General features: G+C 39.2%; 1 protein-coding gene across 1 annotated transcript in view; it reads right to left on the reverse strand.

The window, feature by feature from the left end:
• LOC149779767 (microprocessor complex subunit DGCR8-like) overlaps nucleotides 1-18,041 on the reverse strand; it is an 88,624-nt gene that overhangs the window by 9,772 nt on the left and 60,811 nt on the right. The window contains exons 13-15 of the mRNA XM_089940624.1: nucleotides 15,088-15,187; nucleotides 4,919-4,975; nucleotides 4,092-4,172 (exon numbers count right to left, since the gene is read on the reverse strand). Of these exons, the coding sequence (XP_089796750.1) occupies nucleotides 4,092-4,172; nucleotides 4,919-4,975; nucleotides 15,088-15,187 (238 nt within the window). The remainder of the gene's footprint in view (nucleotides 1-4,091; nucleotides 4,173-4,918; nucleotides 4,976-15,087; nucleotides 15,188-18,041) is intronic.

Raw genomic sequence — 18,041 nt, forward strand, 5'->3', positions numbered from 1 at the left:
AAAATGTCACCGGTGAATCCAGTGAAGCTAACAGGATGTATTGATTGTTCCAGATGGGTCTCATGGCCATCTGTGCTGCCGCCACTGTACTTCCCGATTCTAGGTTGCCTCTGAGAAACCAAATCTCTGAAATGGAAGCTTGAGCAGGTCGACTCTGCCTGTCAGCCAACTCTGCCTGTCAGAAAACAGCTTCATTTGTATCTAAGGCTGGAATGTTAGATTTGAACTCAAGGCTCACAGAGATTGCTAGAAACTTCTGAGCAGTATTCTATGTGAGGCAACTCTGATCTTGTGGGACATCAGAGTACACCAAGCATACAACCTACTTCTGCCATGAAGAATGGTCTTGAAGCATGATATCCTGTATACTGGCTCACAGAGATTGCTTAAAACTTTGGAGAAGCTACATGCAGCAACTCTGATCTGGTGAGACGTCAGAGCACACCAAGCATATGATCCACTTCAGCCCTGTAGAAAGGGTTTGAAGGGTGATATCCTTTGTTCCGGCTCACACCAGAAGGAACAAATATATGCACATGCTGCGACTTGTCTCTGTGCCTTTCTAGTTAGTGCTTCAGAGTGCGAACAGGATCTTGCATGGCTGCTGTTCTTGACCTGGCTATGGAAGAGAGTGAGCAAGTGATGATAGTTTGACTACCTATGGCAACCAATTTTGGGCTACAAAGCCTGATTGTGTCACAAGAACCATCGAACCCCCCAATCAGAACTGAAGGGAATTGAGGCGGACATAAAGGGGCATGCAGCTATCTTACTATGCATGTAGAAGCTCAAATTATCAGAAAACATGATCTGTATGATAGTGACTCAAGCGAAGTGTTGATGGTAAGTTTGAAGGAGTTCGAATCAAGCTATGTTAAAACCCATGATTGGATCCATTTGGAGACAAAATGAGGGATATTAGTTGATTGAGACCAATATTGTCTGAGTCTCTATCCCACCTAAAAACAGCCATGATGCTAGAATGTGTTCAAGATCATCTTGGTAGTAATTAGGGACCAAATGTTTCTCCTCCAAGAGCCAGAGAAAAGATGGCCATTTGAGGGACAGAGGTACGCAGAAGGACAATGGTATAGCACCAGTCCTTAAAAATGCACTGCTTCCCGCATGAGCCTTCAGAGTGGAGGGTCTGCTTACTTTTGAGAATCTCTCCACAACTGAAGGTTTTAATTGTTTGACTTGCAAGGCTGTCCTGGTAAGAGATGAGTGTGTAAAAGAAGATGGCAGTCTGGGCAAAGAAAGACCACCCATGACAACAGATGCTGGAGAAGATTCAGGTTGGCTGGAATGAGTAGATAAGTGAACCAGGGTTTGTCCCATCGAAGGGGGGATATCAGAATCATCTTCCCATTCTGATCCCGTAACTTATGGGTCATTCTCAGTATCAGCATTGTGGGAGGGGAGGCAAAGGCCCACAAACCCTCCCAAATGATTTACAGTGCATCCACAGCCCAAGCTTTTGGGTCTGGAACTGGAGAAATGAAGGTGGGTAGCTTTTGATTCCACCTCATCGCCAAGAGGTCAATAATCAGATGCCCTCAAATTGCACAAATCCAAGTGAAGACCGATTCATTGAGGGACCATTCAATGTGAAGGACATGACCACCTCTGGATTTATTCTCGGCCATGACATGATGCTGCTGGGAATGTGTCTGATTTGTATGTGGATATGGAAATTATTGCATCCATGTAGAAAATGCCAAATCGACACAAGTTGAGTGATTTGGTCCTCCCTGTTTGAGGAAATAGGTACACAGAGTATTCTGACCGAAGAAGTGTTATTTCTCAGAGACAATCTTTTTCAGATTGGCAGTGTACAAGCAGTCTGGCAATCACTGGTAATGGCTGCACCAAAGACCTGGCTGAACGGACAGATTTCTCACTGAAATCTCTGGTACAGAAATGATAAGATGCAGGCAGCATGGTTAAATGGAGTGATCTATCACTAAGATCCCTTTATGAACTTTTTGGTCGGACCATTTTAATGAAAAGGCCCCCATGCTGGGACAACTGGACAACCAGTGTCATCTGGACTGCTGCTGTCAGCTGGACTGCCAGTGTCAGCTGGAAGGTTGGCGAAGTCGGGACAGCTGGTGCCTACTGGGTGGCTGTTAACGATACAGCAGTATTAAGAATTGGACCCAATAGTTCCAGCATGAATCCCACACATCTGGACTTACAAGACCAAAGGCCATGCTTGGACATGCAGAGGGACTTATGCCTTGTGGGCTGCCTAAAATTGGGGAAAACTCCCCAATGAGTCTGTGATGCCAACAACAAACCAAAGGTTATCTTCCTTGATTTATTTCATCTTTCCTTTCCTTCAATGTCGAACGGACAATCACTGTGAACATGCATTTCATGCGTACAGTATACATTCCTCCTGAAACGACACAAGAAGAGAAAACAAAGCATAGATTAGCAAATCAGTATGTTACTAATTACTTAAAACAAAAGCCCAGACTTCCACTGATTATGTATTATAGACACTGCATATCAGAAACAGTGTATACATAGTATCAACAAAACAGGAGTCATGGTACACTTCCATGCATGAAATTGCATATGGATCATTTATATTGATCTTCTGCTGACAGGACAAAAACACAAACTGAAGCAGAAACTAGTAATGTGCTGAAATTACTAGCTTGCTAAAATACTGTCCTAACTAACTGATCAGTAAAAGTGTTGTATCAGAAACCTATTACCCTGATAAAAACTTATGCACAATGCATAGTTAATAATTAAACCATAATTCTATCAAAACTGTATGAAATATGAATAAATTAAGCAAGATTATCAAGCAGCACTTCAGAATTTTTTATAATGCTCCATAATGGATGGAGAAATTGAATAAAGTCAAAGGTAAGATAACTCATAATGACCTTGTATAAGGTCATAGATAGTGTCATGGTACTGTGATCTTCCAAGACAAGTCCTGACAAGTGACAAATCACTCAAAAACTGGTAGAAATTGTAAAATAAAGAATACAACCTGCAGTAGATAGATAAATCCACACAATAAATCCAAAATGAATGTTGGATGGGCTCACAGAAACACAAAAACGACTGGATTTTGGATGGGCTCATAGAAACACACAAATGACTGGATTGTTGGAGGATAAACTGCTTGACATGTAGTCTGTACAGCAATGAAGCTAAAAATTTGTTGCGCCTGGTGGTATTGGGCAAGAGTTATTGCCCTTTGTCTCTTGATATAGCTAGGGAAATACAAATTATCTGTTACTAGGGCTGGATTTATGAGGTAGCAGGCAAATATTCCCAATGTAATGTGATTGGGGAACATATTCGAAGGAGAAAATCCAAGTGGGTGGGTCTGATAATCAAGGGCTATAACTGAAATTCGGTGCAAAATGCTGATAATCAAACTTAGTCTCATGAAAATCAAGCTGCATATCAAATTTTGGATGAAATAAAATAATCAAGATAGTTATTAATAGAAAGGAAGTTGGGGAGTTGGACATTCTGTAGCAAAAACTTTACTAAAGGATGCAAGATATACTCACAATTAAATTCTGCAAAGATCATATCGATACCAAGTAGCTCAATAAAATTGAGTAATAATCAAGGGAAAGAATGTGGGTGGGTCTGACAGTTAGACTCTGCTAAACAATGATGCCAAAGGTGACAAATGAACTCAGCAAAGTTCTCATCAATATCAAGCTGGATACCAAATCTGACTGAAATCTAGTGATAATTAAAAGAGGTTTTGGACAGAAGTAAAAGTGGGATGGATGGAGCATGGGAAGAACAGGAATTCTGTGCAAAAACAAAAAACGGTGGGTCTGACAAGTTGGGGTTTTCATTGTACTAAATGATACCACAGAATCTTGAAAATAAAACTCAGGTTAAACACAATACCAAGCTGCAAGTATGAATTTGGATGAAATCCAATGATAATTATGGAAGCTAAGTGGGGAAAAAGCAATGTCTGGAAGGACAGATGGATGGAATGTTGGAAGAAGAAACATACATGCTCAATTTAATGTTCCCCTTTTTCAACCAAAAAAATACCAAACAGTGGACAGCCAAGAGAATAAGGATGTACCTACCCGTTCTTTGAATCCTCTGGTTGAAGAATCTCCATACAATCTCAGTAAAGATCCCCAATTTGATATGTGTGGATGTAGCAACTGAATAACAAAGTAAAACCTTATATTTGATATGTGTGGATGTAGCAGCTGGATAACAATGTAACACCATTAATATGTGTGTGGATGTATCAACTGAACAACAAATTAAACCTTATATATAATGTGTGGATGTAGCAAATAAATAATAAAGCAACACCTTTATCCAATACAAGTGGATGTATCAACTGAATAACAGAGTAAAACCTTATATTTTATATATATGGATGTATCAACTGAATAACATATTTAAAACCTCTTATTTGATGTGTATAGATGTAGCAACTGAATAACAAAGTAACCTTTTATGTGATTTGTGTGGATATAGTAACTGAATAACAAAGTACAACCTTTTAATTGATTTGTGTAGATATAGCAACTAAATAACAGAGTAATACCTTTCAACTATGTGTGGATGTAGCAACTGAATGATAAGTAAAACATTTTATCTGATGTGTGGATATAGCAACTGAATAACAAAGTAATACCTTTTAATTGATCTGCGTGGATGTATCAACTGACAAAGAAAAATCTTTAATACAACATAAAACTGTTTGTGGATTTTGGGTAAATAGAATAAGCAACATAACTGAGAATGTAATATTTTAGACAGTTTTAATCCAAAGACTTACTTAAAAAAAGGAATCAATCAACACAATATTACACAAGTTTCTTTTCACTTCCAACACAGTCCTTTGGCTCATTAGTGAATTAATGACGTTTTCAGCTCCTACAATGACTTAACTTACCCGCAACATTGCTTGAGCAACCCTTTGTTTACCCTCTCTTTTGTTTCGACAGGTGACCTACAAAGAAGATAAAACATGACTATAAAAAGGTTTCATGGAACTCTCAAATGCAAACTGCACAATAACATATGTGACACTAAAAAACTTTAACAAAAGCTTTTTCAAAGCTTTGGAACAACTAGAATACTAAAAAGGTGAAACCTCTGCTAATACAAGCTCAGGAATGAATTTATTAACTGTAATAATCAAGTCTCCTATTTGCCCAGATGAATTGAAAAATTTGCATACGCTTTATATTTGAAAACAATGAAAACACAAACAATGCTGATCTAAGTATTCAACACTTACAAAATATTTTAAAAAAATAAACAAAGAATAAACAACATAATCATTTCATAATATTTTCTAGTTAAACAAGAGTTTAAAGGAATACATTTTCTTTCTTTCTCATACATGTGGAATAGGTGGATCCCAAAAGTACAGTCATTGGCACTGAAAATGACATCAGTATGCCTAATATCACACTACCTGCAATCTTTTCTTGTACTTTTCATAATGAAAGACAAATTTTGTCAACATGTAAACAGTAATTTTCTTGTACAATTTTTTCTTCTTATAAAACTGAACTTGTCAACTTGTCATGCAATGAGATAAAGATCTGTAACTAAACTTGTCAACTTGTCATACAATGAGATAAAGATCTGTAACTAAACTTGTTATGCAATGAGATAAAGCTCTAACTAAACTTGTCCTGCCCTTTACAATGTGATAAAGATCTGTAACTAAACTTGTCATGCCCTTTACAATGTGATAAAGATCTGTAACTAAACTTGTCATGCAATGAGATAAAGATCTGTAACTAAACTTGTCATGCCCTTTACAATGAGATAAAGATCTGTAACTAAACTTGTCATGCCCTTTACAATGAGATAAAGATCTGTAACTAAACTTGTCAACTTGTCATACAATGAGATAAAGATCCGTAACTAAACTTGTTATGCAATGAGATAAAGCTCTAACTAAACTTGTCATGCCCTTTACAATGAGATAAAGATCTGTAACTAAACTTGACATGCCCTTTACAATGAGATAAAGATCTGTAACTAAACTTGTCATGCCATGAGATAAAGATCTGTAACTAAACTTGTCATGCCCTTTACAATGAGATAAAGATCTGTAACTAAACTTGTCATGCCCTTTACAATGTGATAAAGATCCGTAACTAAACTTGTCATGCCCTTTACAATGAGATAAAGATCTGTAACTAAACTTGTCATGCCCTTTACAATGTGATAAAGATCTGTAACTAAACTTGTCATGCCCTTTACAATGAGATAAAGATCTGTAACTAAACTTGTCATGCCCTTTACAATGAGATAAAGATCTGTAACTAAACTTGTCATGCCCTTTACAATGTGATAAAGATCTGTAACTAAACTTGTCATGCCCTTTACAATGTGATAAAGATCTGTAACTAAACTTGTCATGCCCTTTACAATGAGATAAAGATCTGTAACTAAACTTGTCATGCCCTTTACAATGAGATAAAGATCTGTAACTAAACTTGTCATGCCCTTTACAATGAGATAAAGATCTGTAACTAAACTGCTCATGCCATTTATGTGATAAAGCTCTAAACTAAACTTGTCAAGCCCTTTACAATGAAAGATCTGTAACTAAACTTGTCATGCCCTTTACAATGAGATAAAGATCTGTAACTAAACTTGTCATGCCCTTTACAACGAGATAAAGATCTGTAACTAAACTTGTCATGCCCTTTACAATGAGATAAAGATCTGTAACTAAACTTGTCAAGCCCTTTACAATGAGATAAAGATCTGTAACTAAACTTGTCAAGCCCTTTACAATGAGATAAAGATCTGTAACAAAACTTGTCAAGCCCTTTACAATGAGATAAAGATCTGTAACTAAACTTGTCATGCCCTTTACAACGAGATAAAGATCTGTAACTAAACTTGTCAAGTCCTTTACAATGAGATAAAGATCTGTAACTAAACTTGTCAAGCCCTTTACAATGAGAAAAAGATCTGTAACTAAACTCGTCATGCCCTTTACAATGAGATAAAGACCTGCAGAAAATACTGTTTCTAAAGTCATATTCACAATGATGATTTGATATCTTTTTCCGACACTATTTGCCAACAGTAAATTTTAGATAAATAATCCATCATATGCAATGATACTGGACACATTTGCCAATAGAAAATTTTAGATAAATAATCCATGATGATATTGGATATTGAAACTCAAGAAAGACAAGTTATGCCCTAACAATCTTGATCCTTTTTTTATAAATGCTTTCTGTATCCCATACCAATGCATACCCTGGAATTCATTTTTCTCACCAACAAACCTCGCTATGAAAGACAGTCACTACTTTAATGGAATCCATGATTTCTACAGCCATGAAAATAAAGATCACACAAAACAATGTTCCATATATGGAAATAACAGGACCTCGTACCCATCCATATTACTGAAAAAAATGTCCCAACCTACCAAACCACAAAAACTGATACCCATTAACAAAATCAATTCATTTTAAATGACCTTAACCCTACAAAAAATGCATGTCAAGCAAAACAAATGGACCAAGTGGCTCTGTTGCCACCTGGCTTACATAACAGTCGACCATTTCACTAAGTAGGCTTATATATTTTGTAAGAACACAAACCATATCATTTTCATTTTACCTATTTTACTGTATCCTGACAATAATCTTTCTAAAGATAAAGTCACAATTAATATTTACTGCCACTTGCTCAAATTCAAAATCAACAAAATTATAGTTTGAGGTTTAAAGAAGTAAACAAGCTCAACCAATCAGATGCAAGGTATCTCATTATTATAAGCAGGTGTTACCTGTAGAACCTATCTATGAGAATATAAGCTTATTTATTATTATTTACCTCATGTCATCATGAACATCCATTCTGTCAGATAGTGAGAAGATCTATAAGACATCATAAGAAGTCTTCTAGCGAAAACCCATCTTGATATCCATTTGGAAGGAGTATCAATAACAAGATTTTCAAAATGAACACCGAGATTGACATCACGTCAGCAACATTTTCATTTCGGACAAATCAGTCTTCATAAAAAGTCTTTTAGCAAAAACCCCATGGTGATATGACCATCAATTTAGAAGTACACATGTTAATAACATTTTCAAAATAGTCACTGCACTGGCCATAATAGAAGTCTGGAAGTCCAAGCAGCACCATTTCCATTTAGGACCAGCTAGACCATGGGATGAATGCTAATGTTAAGTTTTATGTCAATCCTCCGAGTAGTTTAGGAGGAGTAGTAATAACAAACTTGTACTAGTGGATGGATGGATGACAGACAACAGATCATCCCTTCAGCTCATCAGGTCTATGACCAGCAGAGCTAATAAAATTCAATATGTGTATTCAAAATCGGATCAGAGATATAGTTGCAAGTTTAGCCAATCAGATGCAAGGTCACATTATTATTATGCATGAATTTCACTCATGATCATACTCAAGTAAAATCTTAATGATATAGACCTATTTACCAAGTTTGATCAAAATCTGACTCTAGAGTGGAAAATTACCCAGCCAATCAGATGCAAAATCAACTCTAGAGTGGAAAATTACCCTGCCAATCAGATGCAAAATCAACTCATAAATATGTAAAGGCTTATTCATAATAAAAATCTTCCAAAACCTTGACCATGTCAAGTTATTTTAAAATAGGTCAAAAATGCAGTTTCTCAAGTGGTGACAAGCTCAGCCAATCACACGCAAGATTATCTCACTCATATGAGCTGATCTTACTCATAATAATATTATATATTCTAATGAATTCAACAAGGTCAATAAAATATGAACAGAAACTGAGCTCAGCCAAACTGATGCAGAATCACCTCATTATCATCAATGGATCTTGTTTACCTCTTGTTCAGAACTTAATCTTTGAAGATAGCAAATTTTTAGTACATTATGTTTCTTCGAGAATACTTACCCGATCACATTAACGTTAGGGATATAAGCCTGCTACCTCTTGAATCCAGCCCTACTAAAAGACGAAAATTCGTCTTTTCTGTCCATCTCATATAGACCAAAGGGCAATAACTCTTACCTTACCTCCCCTTGCCACCGCCAGGTGTCACTAGTTTTTTAAGCTGAGCAATATATATTAAACGAGGATGCTCGCATAGCGGGGTGGCTAGGAGGGTTTTTAAGTAATGTGATCGGGTAAGTATTCTTGGAGAAACATAATTTACTAAAAATTTGCTTTCTCCTTCAAATACGTTCCCCGATCACATTAACGTTAGGAGAATAGGTAATAGGAGGAGGGAATGCTGAGCATCCTACCTCCACCCTGGGTACCTTCTAGGGAATGATGGCTGGATTCCCCATTTGAAAGATAACCCGTTCTCCTAATTTCATCAGCAACACAGCCTAGGGTCCCATGATATGTGACCCCTATATACGGTTAAGAAGATAGTCATTGAAATCTTCTTACCTACGAAATTTCACTGGCGAATCCAGCGAAGCTGATAGGCTGTGCTGATTGTTTTAAATGGGTCTGGTGGTCATCTGGGCTGCCGACACCGGACCTACCAGATTCAAGGTTTGCCTCTGTGAAGCCAAATCTCTGAGATAAAAACTGGAGAAGGTTGACTCTGCATGCCAGCCAACAGCTTCTATTGTATCTCGGATCGAAACATTGCGTTCGAATGCCAGGCTTGCCGAGATTGCTCTAATCTCATGAGCTGTAATCTTCATGAGGTGACTCTGATCTTGTGAGACCTCAGAGTATGCTGAGCATATAACCCACTTCAGCCATGAAGCAAGGGCTTGAGGGGTGATATCCCGTTTACCAGCTTTGACCGGAAGAAAGAGGCACTTACGTGTGTCCCGACACGCCTCTGTGCGTTTTAAATATTGCTTGAGTGCACGAACAGGATCTGTTGCTCTTGACTTATCTATGGAAGAGAGCGAGTGAATGACGATTCTTTGATTGCCAATGGATGGTAACCTATTTTTGGCTACAAGGCCTGGTTGTGTCAGGAGGACCACTGAACCATCTGATCTGAACCAAAGAAAGTTCGGGTCACTGGAAAGGGCATGTAACTCGCTCACCCTGCATGCTGAAGCTAAGGCTATCAAGAAACATGTTTTGTATGATAGTAGCTTTAACGAAGTGTGGGCTAAAGGTTCAAATTTGTCCGAATTGAGCCATGTTAAAACCCAGGACAGATTCCATTTTGGAAACAGGGTGAGGGATTTTGGTCGATTGAAATCAAAATTGGCTAAAAGATCTGATAGATCTTTGTTATGCCCAATATCACATCTACCATGATGGCGGAATGTGTCTGATATCATGGAGCGGTAGCCTTTGATAGCAATTGGGGCCAACTGTTTCTCCTCGAAAAGCCAGAGAAAAAAGTCGGCCAGTTGAGGGATTGAGACACTCAAAGGGACGATGTTATTGATATGGCACCAGTCCCTGAAAACACGCCACTTTCCCTCATAAGCCTTCAGAGTGGAGGGCCTTCTTGCTCTTGAGATTCTCTCCACAATCGAAAGTTTAAACTGTTTGTCTCGCAAGGCTGTCCGGACAAGAGCCAAGCATGAAGAAGAAGACGGTCCGGGCAGGGGTGGAACACCTGTGACCGCGGTTGTTTGAGAAGATTTGGGCTGGTTGGAATCTTCCTGGGTAGATCTATCGCTAGATCGAGTAGATCGGTGACCCAGGACTTGTTCCATCTGAGAGGGGCAATCAGAATCATCCGACAGTTCTGACCCCTTAACCTCTGGATTATTTTCGGTACCAAAATCGTGGGAGGGTAGATGAATGCCCACAACCCCTTCCAGCTGATTGACAGAGCGTCCACGCCAAGCCTCTGGGTCTGGAACCGGAGAGACGAAGATGGGCAACTTGCGATTCCACCTTGTTGCAAAAAGATCGATCATCAGACGTCCCCAAAGTGTGCAAATCCGAAGAAAGACTGATTGATGGAGTGACCATTCCGTGTGAATGACTTGACCTTTCCTGGATAGTGTGTCAGCCAAGACATTGAGCCTGCCGGGAATGTGTCTGATTTGTATGTTGATGTGGAGGTTGTCGCACCAACGTAGAAACTGCCAGATCAGAATGCAGAGGTCTGGTGATTTGGTGACCCCTTGTTTCAGGAGGTAAGTCACCACCACAGAGTTGTCTGACATAATGAGGACAGTTTTTCCTGAGAGATGATCCTTCCAGAAATGAAAGGCATTGATGACAGCCCTCATTTCTAAAAGGTTGATGTGGAGAGTCCTCTCCCCTGGCTCCAACGTGCAGCTGACTGTAGCAAAGTCCGGCAACAGGTGGGCACCCCAACCGTAGGTACTGGCGTCGGTACACACCATTATCTCCGCTTGGGGCATCTCCAGAGGAATCCCCGTGGACAGCCAACCGGGGTTGTGCCACTGATGCAGGAATGATCGTATCTTGGGCGTGATCATTATTGTTTGATTGAGGGGACTTGAAAAGGGGCGCCATTGTACCAGTAACGTCATTTGTAAGGGACACATAAAAAGACGGCCAAGCGGGATCAAGTCCGCAGCCGCATTGAATAATCCGAGGAGTTGCAAGAATTCTCTCGCTGAAATCCATGTCCTGTTGGAAACGGACTCGACGAGTTCGACGATCCGGATTACGCGAGTGCGAGGAAGCCGTACCAGATTCAGATTGGTGAGAAACTCAATACCCAGATGGACAAAACGCTGGGATGGACGGAGATCGGACTTTTCCAGTCACGAGAAAGCCTAGATGATCTAAAAGTGCTAAAAGATCGTTTCTGCCTTTGAGCAGAATAGAACTTACCATATGTTTCTGAAGGATGTCATCCAAGTACACTGCCGTCCCTGTAGAAGTCGAGCGGAACAGGGTGAGTACGCAATCCATAACCTTGGTAAAAGCTCAAGGGCTGATGTTGTGGCCAAAGGGTAGGACCTGGAACTGATAAACCGCGTTGCGGTCAGCGAATCGGAGAAATTTCCATGGCGCGGGGTGGATAGGGACGTGAAAATATGCGTCGGTCATATCTAGACTGACGGCATACTCGTCCTGCCGGATGGAAAGACGGATTGATCTCGCCGTTTCCATCTTGAATTTTGGTGGCAAAATGTATTGGTTGAGGCGACTCAGGTCAATGATCGGCCTCAACTTCCTTGTGGATAAGAAACAGCCTGGAATAAAACCCCGGCAATTGCATTTTTTTCACAATCTCCACCGCCCGTTTTTCTATGAGCGACCGTATCTCCTGTTGTAGAAAGGTATCCTTCTCCCGATTGGACGGTACGTCCGTGAAGAGGGGAGAGGAGGACAGGAGAGGGGGTTGGATAAATGAAATCCGAAGCCCCTCCGAAATGATCTGGATCACCCAATCGTTCTGAGGAAAAAGGTGGTCCAGTGGTCCTGAACTTGCACGAGAACGTCGCTGGTACTTGGCTTTCTGAAAAGAACGCCTTAGCATTCCCCGGATCACCTATTCGTCCTGATAGACAATCACTGATCTCCTTAATTTTTGCCAACTGGGGAAGGAGCAAGAAGGACGGCGTCTCTTCCTCCCCATCAAGATCTACAGACGCCTTAACTTTGTAGTCTTGAGTGGCGGTAGGAGGTGGAGGGCATTCTGAAGTTGCCAACACCCTATAAATTTCTTCCACTGCCGCCTTGAAGCCAAACTCAGTCCATTCCATGGTTGGATCTGTGTACGGCTGATTTGCAGGAGTTTCGTCACCCTCACTGTGTGCCGAGTCGTGTTCTGGAATATCTTGCATTTCTGGATAGAGCATACCAGGTGGCATAGATGACGCGATTCCGTCATCCTTGACACTGTCACTAACTCTCCCTTGTGGATAAGCCGTGAACATATGGACGGCCGGCCCTGCCAGCTGGTTTGTCTGGCTTTTGGTCGGCCTGAATGTTGGCGACGGTCCTGCTATCACCGGTACCGGCTGCTCCAATGGCCTGGCTGGACGGACAAATTTCTCACTAAAATCTCCGCCATAGTATTGGTATGTTGCCGGCGGTACAGCTTGATGGACGGATTTATCACTAAGATCCCCGTAAATCATATTTGGTCGGACTGTTTTAGCAATAGGGTCCCCATGCTGGTACAGCTGGACAGCCGATGACATAGAGGTTGTATAATGAAATGGATCCGATGGATCCGGTAAAAACCCCATGCGTCCTGACTTACAGGCCCGAAGGCCATGCTCCGACATGCGGGGGGACTTACCCCCACTGGGCAGCCTAAAATTGGGGGAACATTCCCCCAAAGAGTCAGAAAAAGCTGTGGAAGCGAGCGAGGGAAATAAGGGTAATATCTGGCCTGATGTCAATAGCTGCTTCCTCGTTTCCTGGACCAAATGACGCATCTGTTCAAAGGTGGACTGTTGTACCCTGTCAACATTATTTTCCTCCATTGCCGCTGATGAACTTTAGGTGGAGGGGGGACCCCAACGTCCCCCACAAGACTCGCAATAGAGGCTGTCTTCGGATGTATACTGAGGACATCAATGCTATCTTTCTTCGACTTATTCCGTCTATTCCTCCCTTTTGCTGCCTTCTGGACTACATCAGCCCACATTTGCTCTGTCCAAGTATTACACACGCTGCATGGTATGGATGATGTACACTTGGTACATACAATACAAGAGTCATGGTTGTCTTCTTTTGCTTTGAACTTCTTGCATTTCATGCATTTGGTTGACATTTCTACTGAAACGACACAGAAAAGAATACAAAGCACAAATTAGCAATTCAGCATGTTATTAATTCGCTAGTACCACAACCGTTACTAACGGAGTAAGCGAAATTAGTCAGTGTCGCGTTAACTCTTAATTGACAACACAAGTTCAGCGATAGCGTGTGTAACATGGTCTTCAGTAGACGAAATCCGTAAGGGTGACAAAGTCACTCTGTTTTGAAAATTTTTTTTAAAATAATGTAAACAACCTGTAGAAGAATGATTGTCCAACGCAATAAATCCAAATTTAACTTCGGATGGTCCAATTTAACGCTAAGATGGCTTGGATTGTTTGGAGATATAATGAACGTGTTATCAGTACAAGCGAAGCTTAAAAACTAGTGACACCTGGCGGTGGCAAGGGGATGTAAGTGGCAAGAGTTATTGCCCTTTGGTCTATATGAGATAGACAGAAAAGACGAATTTTCCTCTTTTAGTAGGGATGGATTCGAGAGGTAACAGGCTTATATCCCTAATGTTAATGTGATCAGGGAACGTATTTGAAGGAGAAACTGATGATTCAAATCCTTTTACCAAGCTTGATCACTGGTAACAAGCCAATCAGAGAAAAATTCACCTCACTAATATGCATGGATCCCATCCACCTCATGTAAGATCTTTATCATATAAGCTGATATTAGATGCCTTATCAAAATCAGAAAAAAATTAATTCTACAGTGACTATAACTCAGCTACAAGATTACCACATTAATATCAGGAGATATCGCTCATTATCAAACTCATCCAAGATCTTAAATATAAGTTGATATTATAAATCAGATCTGAATTATTTTCGCCTTAGTGGGTCAGAAATATGGCTTACACAGTGGTAACAAGCCCAGCAAATCAGATACAAGACCACCTAATTAACATGCATGTATCTTGCTTATTGTCAAATTTAAGACTTACTTAACATATATTCAAAGCTTCTGATCAAAGTCAGATCAGATATATGGACTCCTGAGTGGTAACAAGAACTGCTAATCAGATGTAAGATTGTCTCATTCATATATAAGTATCTTGCTCATGAATTTCACTCATCAAAATTTTGATGACAGAAGTTTATGTCACACAGCTTATCAAAATTGGATCCAAAAATATGACTTCCAACGAGGAAACAAGTTCAGGTATTCTGATTCAAGATCGATGCAGTAATATGTGTGAATCTCTCTCATTATCAAACTTATCCAAGATTGTGATGATGTAAACCAATGTTTCAAGTCTGATCAAAATCAGATCTGAAATATGAACTCATAGAGTGGTATCAAGCAACTGCTGACGGTTGACAGACAATGAATGAACACTGGATCAAGCAATAGGCTCACTCGGCATTACAGCCAAGTGAGATAAAACTGGGATAGATCGCTTCTACTGAACTTACAGAGGCTGTATGTTTCCCAACTTTCATGGTAAATTCACTCTTCTGGTTGTTTAACATTTTCTTGTCTATCTGGACACTTGTGTCTCCCATACCACAATTTCTGTGAGGAAAATAAAATTAACAAGTTATAGTGAGCAATTTCCTAATACAGACTTAGAGCTGTTCCAGTAAAACATACCTGGGACCCAGGAATGGCACTTTTGATATGGAGAACTCACCCACAGATGCAATTTAGAATCATCTTATTATTTTTATATCAACTCTATGAAATCAAAGTACCCTGGCACATTTTAAAAAAACTGCCTTCGCTGGATACCTTGTATGTTTAAATGGAACTGCTCTTACTCAAAAAATTCTTATTAAAATGACATAAAATTCTAAATGCATCATGGGTGACTACACAACTTTGAAAAATTGCCTTCCCTGGGTCCTGAATACATTTGACTGAATCAGCCCTAAGACAACCATAAGTATAATTAAATGCAAATTGTCTCAATTTGGACTGACTTTAAATACACATTATCTACATTTGGATTGACAAAGTTGAATTACATGATAAATATTTTTTTAATAGTTTAAAAAAAAAAATTTAAAATAAAAGCTTATTATGGCAATAATCTTCTACTACTACAACAGATGATCTTATCAAAACAATAATTATCTAATTGTAGTGCTACCTCATCTAGAATGTATCAATGGTAAACAGTCATGATCGGAGCTAATGTAAAACTATCCCTTGGGCAGTTTAAATAGCAGCAATTAAAGGCGAAGTGGTCAGGTAAAAATTGTGATTTCACATATTACTTAATTGGGTGACAAAAGCTAATGTGTTTCAAAGTTGCAGTGGGTGAGCCAATTGTGCTAATTCACATAGGTAGGATCAAGACGCGGGACAACCCATTATAGGTAAATCAAAGAGATGCTAGATGTGTGTACAAGAACAAAAGTTATTATATATGATTGCCTTGAATCTGAATGTTTAATCCATATGTATTATATTTTTGACAAGTTTGTGAACAGCAGCATCAGATTTTACTGCATATATTGAATGCAAAGCATTATCATTTCAGTTGTCAGAACAGTGTTCATGTGTAATTCATTTTTTAAGCCGATTTAGGAAGCAATTAGCTATCAATAGTATCAGTTTAATTAGGTTAGCTACCAGCAAAGTAGTGATGGGAATCGGTCAGAACTTCATAATCAATAATCGGTTCCACTTAACCAACTGATAATCAATTATAATTGGTTACTAAGCGCAAGTTTTAATTTTTGTTTATTATACAGTTATATCTTTGATCAAGAGTTCAAAATGTTAATAAATGTACAGGAGTAATCTCCTTTAATGACAAGTATACTTTAACCTGATACAAATTACATTTTTTCTATTGTGTTGTGTGTTGTTTTTGTTCTACAACTTTGTTAAATGAAAGCAACTTTTGATGACTGACAAGTCTTGTGTAAATGAAATAGTGTTGCAATCCCCCAAAACCCTTTCATTCATTTGTGATGTGTCTATAATATAAAGTATAGAAGGACATTGTTTTCTTGTTTGTCCTTATTTACAAATACTACAAGGGATTTTACATTTAAACTGAACCAAATCATCAAAATGTGTTTAACTTTATTAACTCAACAACTTAACAGCTTGATAATGTAATCATGACTATATGTTCCTAACCATGAAATTTTGCACCTATCGTATATCTAATGCAGGGGTGTCAAACTCAATCGCTCAGCAGGCCAAAACTCAAATCACACGTAAGGTTGCGGGCCGAACAGGATAAACATTCAATAAGCGGAAAATTAAACCTTTTTTAAACATTAATATAAATTAAAACAGAAAAAAGTTTCAATAATAAACAATCATTGGCATACCCATTTTTGCTCTTATGCCAATTTGTCAGAGCTGGATGTTTGGCATCTTTTCTTGGCTACAAGTTCGTTTATGTTGGGAGTAATGTTCTGTGTCATTGAGATTCTCATGATGGACTTGATTGATATCACGTTAGCTGTAGCGGGAAAAGGTGAAATATCCGGGCACTACACTACTTTCATTTCTTATGCGCCAATCCAAAACGAACAACTGAACGTTGCTAGGTTACTGTAACGACGAACATCCACTCACTACACAACTTTTATTTTCGCTTATTCTGATCGAAGCGAGAATGCTCTCAGGTAGCCTATTGTTCAGCAAGGCTGCTAATTAGGGAATTTGATTTGCACTTTATATCGCAGGGCCATTAAAAAATATTTTTGCCTAAAATTCTCTCTCGGGCCGGATATAATTGTACGCCGGTCAAGACCTCTCCGGCCTGATATAATTGTACGCTGGGCCTGATGTGGCCCGCGGGCCTTGAGTTTGACACATATGATCTAATGGTTTTATATTTGTAGTTGTGAAGGGAATTAATATTTCACATCAACTTTAGTGGCTTAAGTTTTACTAACCTTTGTGTTTTTCATACAACTAAAAAGAAGTAGTCTCTCTTTACACACAATCGATTATATTATAGGTTCACTCAACCAACTGATGATCGATTATAAACTGATAATCAGAACAACACTACAGCAACGACCAAGAAAACTAAATTTCAGAACCCTTTGTTGATGGAGTTTTACTTTGTGAAGCATGCTGATGAACATTAATGTTGTTGTTGTTGTTGTTGTAGGGTTTAATGCCATTTTTCAGCACACGATAGGCTATACATGGCAGCCAGTATTAATGGTGGAGGAAGAACCCGGGAAATCCCTGGAAAGAACCACCAACCCTCAAGAAGCTACTGGCAAGCTTTGTCACATACCCACATTGGCCAAATCTGAGACTCGATCCCACGCAGCGAGAGGTGAGATGGCAGTGATCCATAATGGTGAGCGCTTTAGACCACTCGGCTAATCGGGTCCCCATGAACATTAATAACACTTGCACTACCTTCAAAACCCTTTGAACCCTATTG

Source organism: Sinohyriopsis cumingii, chromosome 17 (assembly GCF_028554795.1).
Source record: "Sinohyriopsis cumingii isolate HCF-2022 chromosome 17, ASM2855479v2, whole genome shotgun sequence".
Classification (NCBI taxonomy): Eukaryota; Metazoa; Mollusca; class Bivalvia; order Unionida; family Unionidae; genus Sinohyriopsis; species Sinohyriopsis cumingii.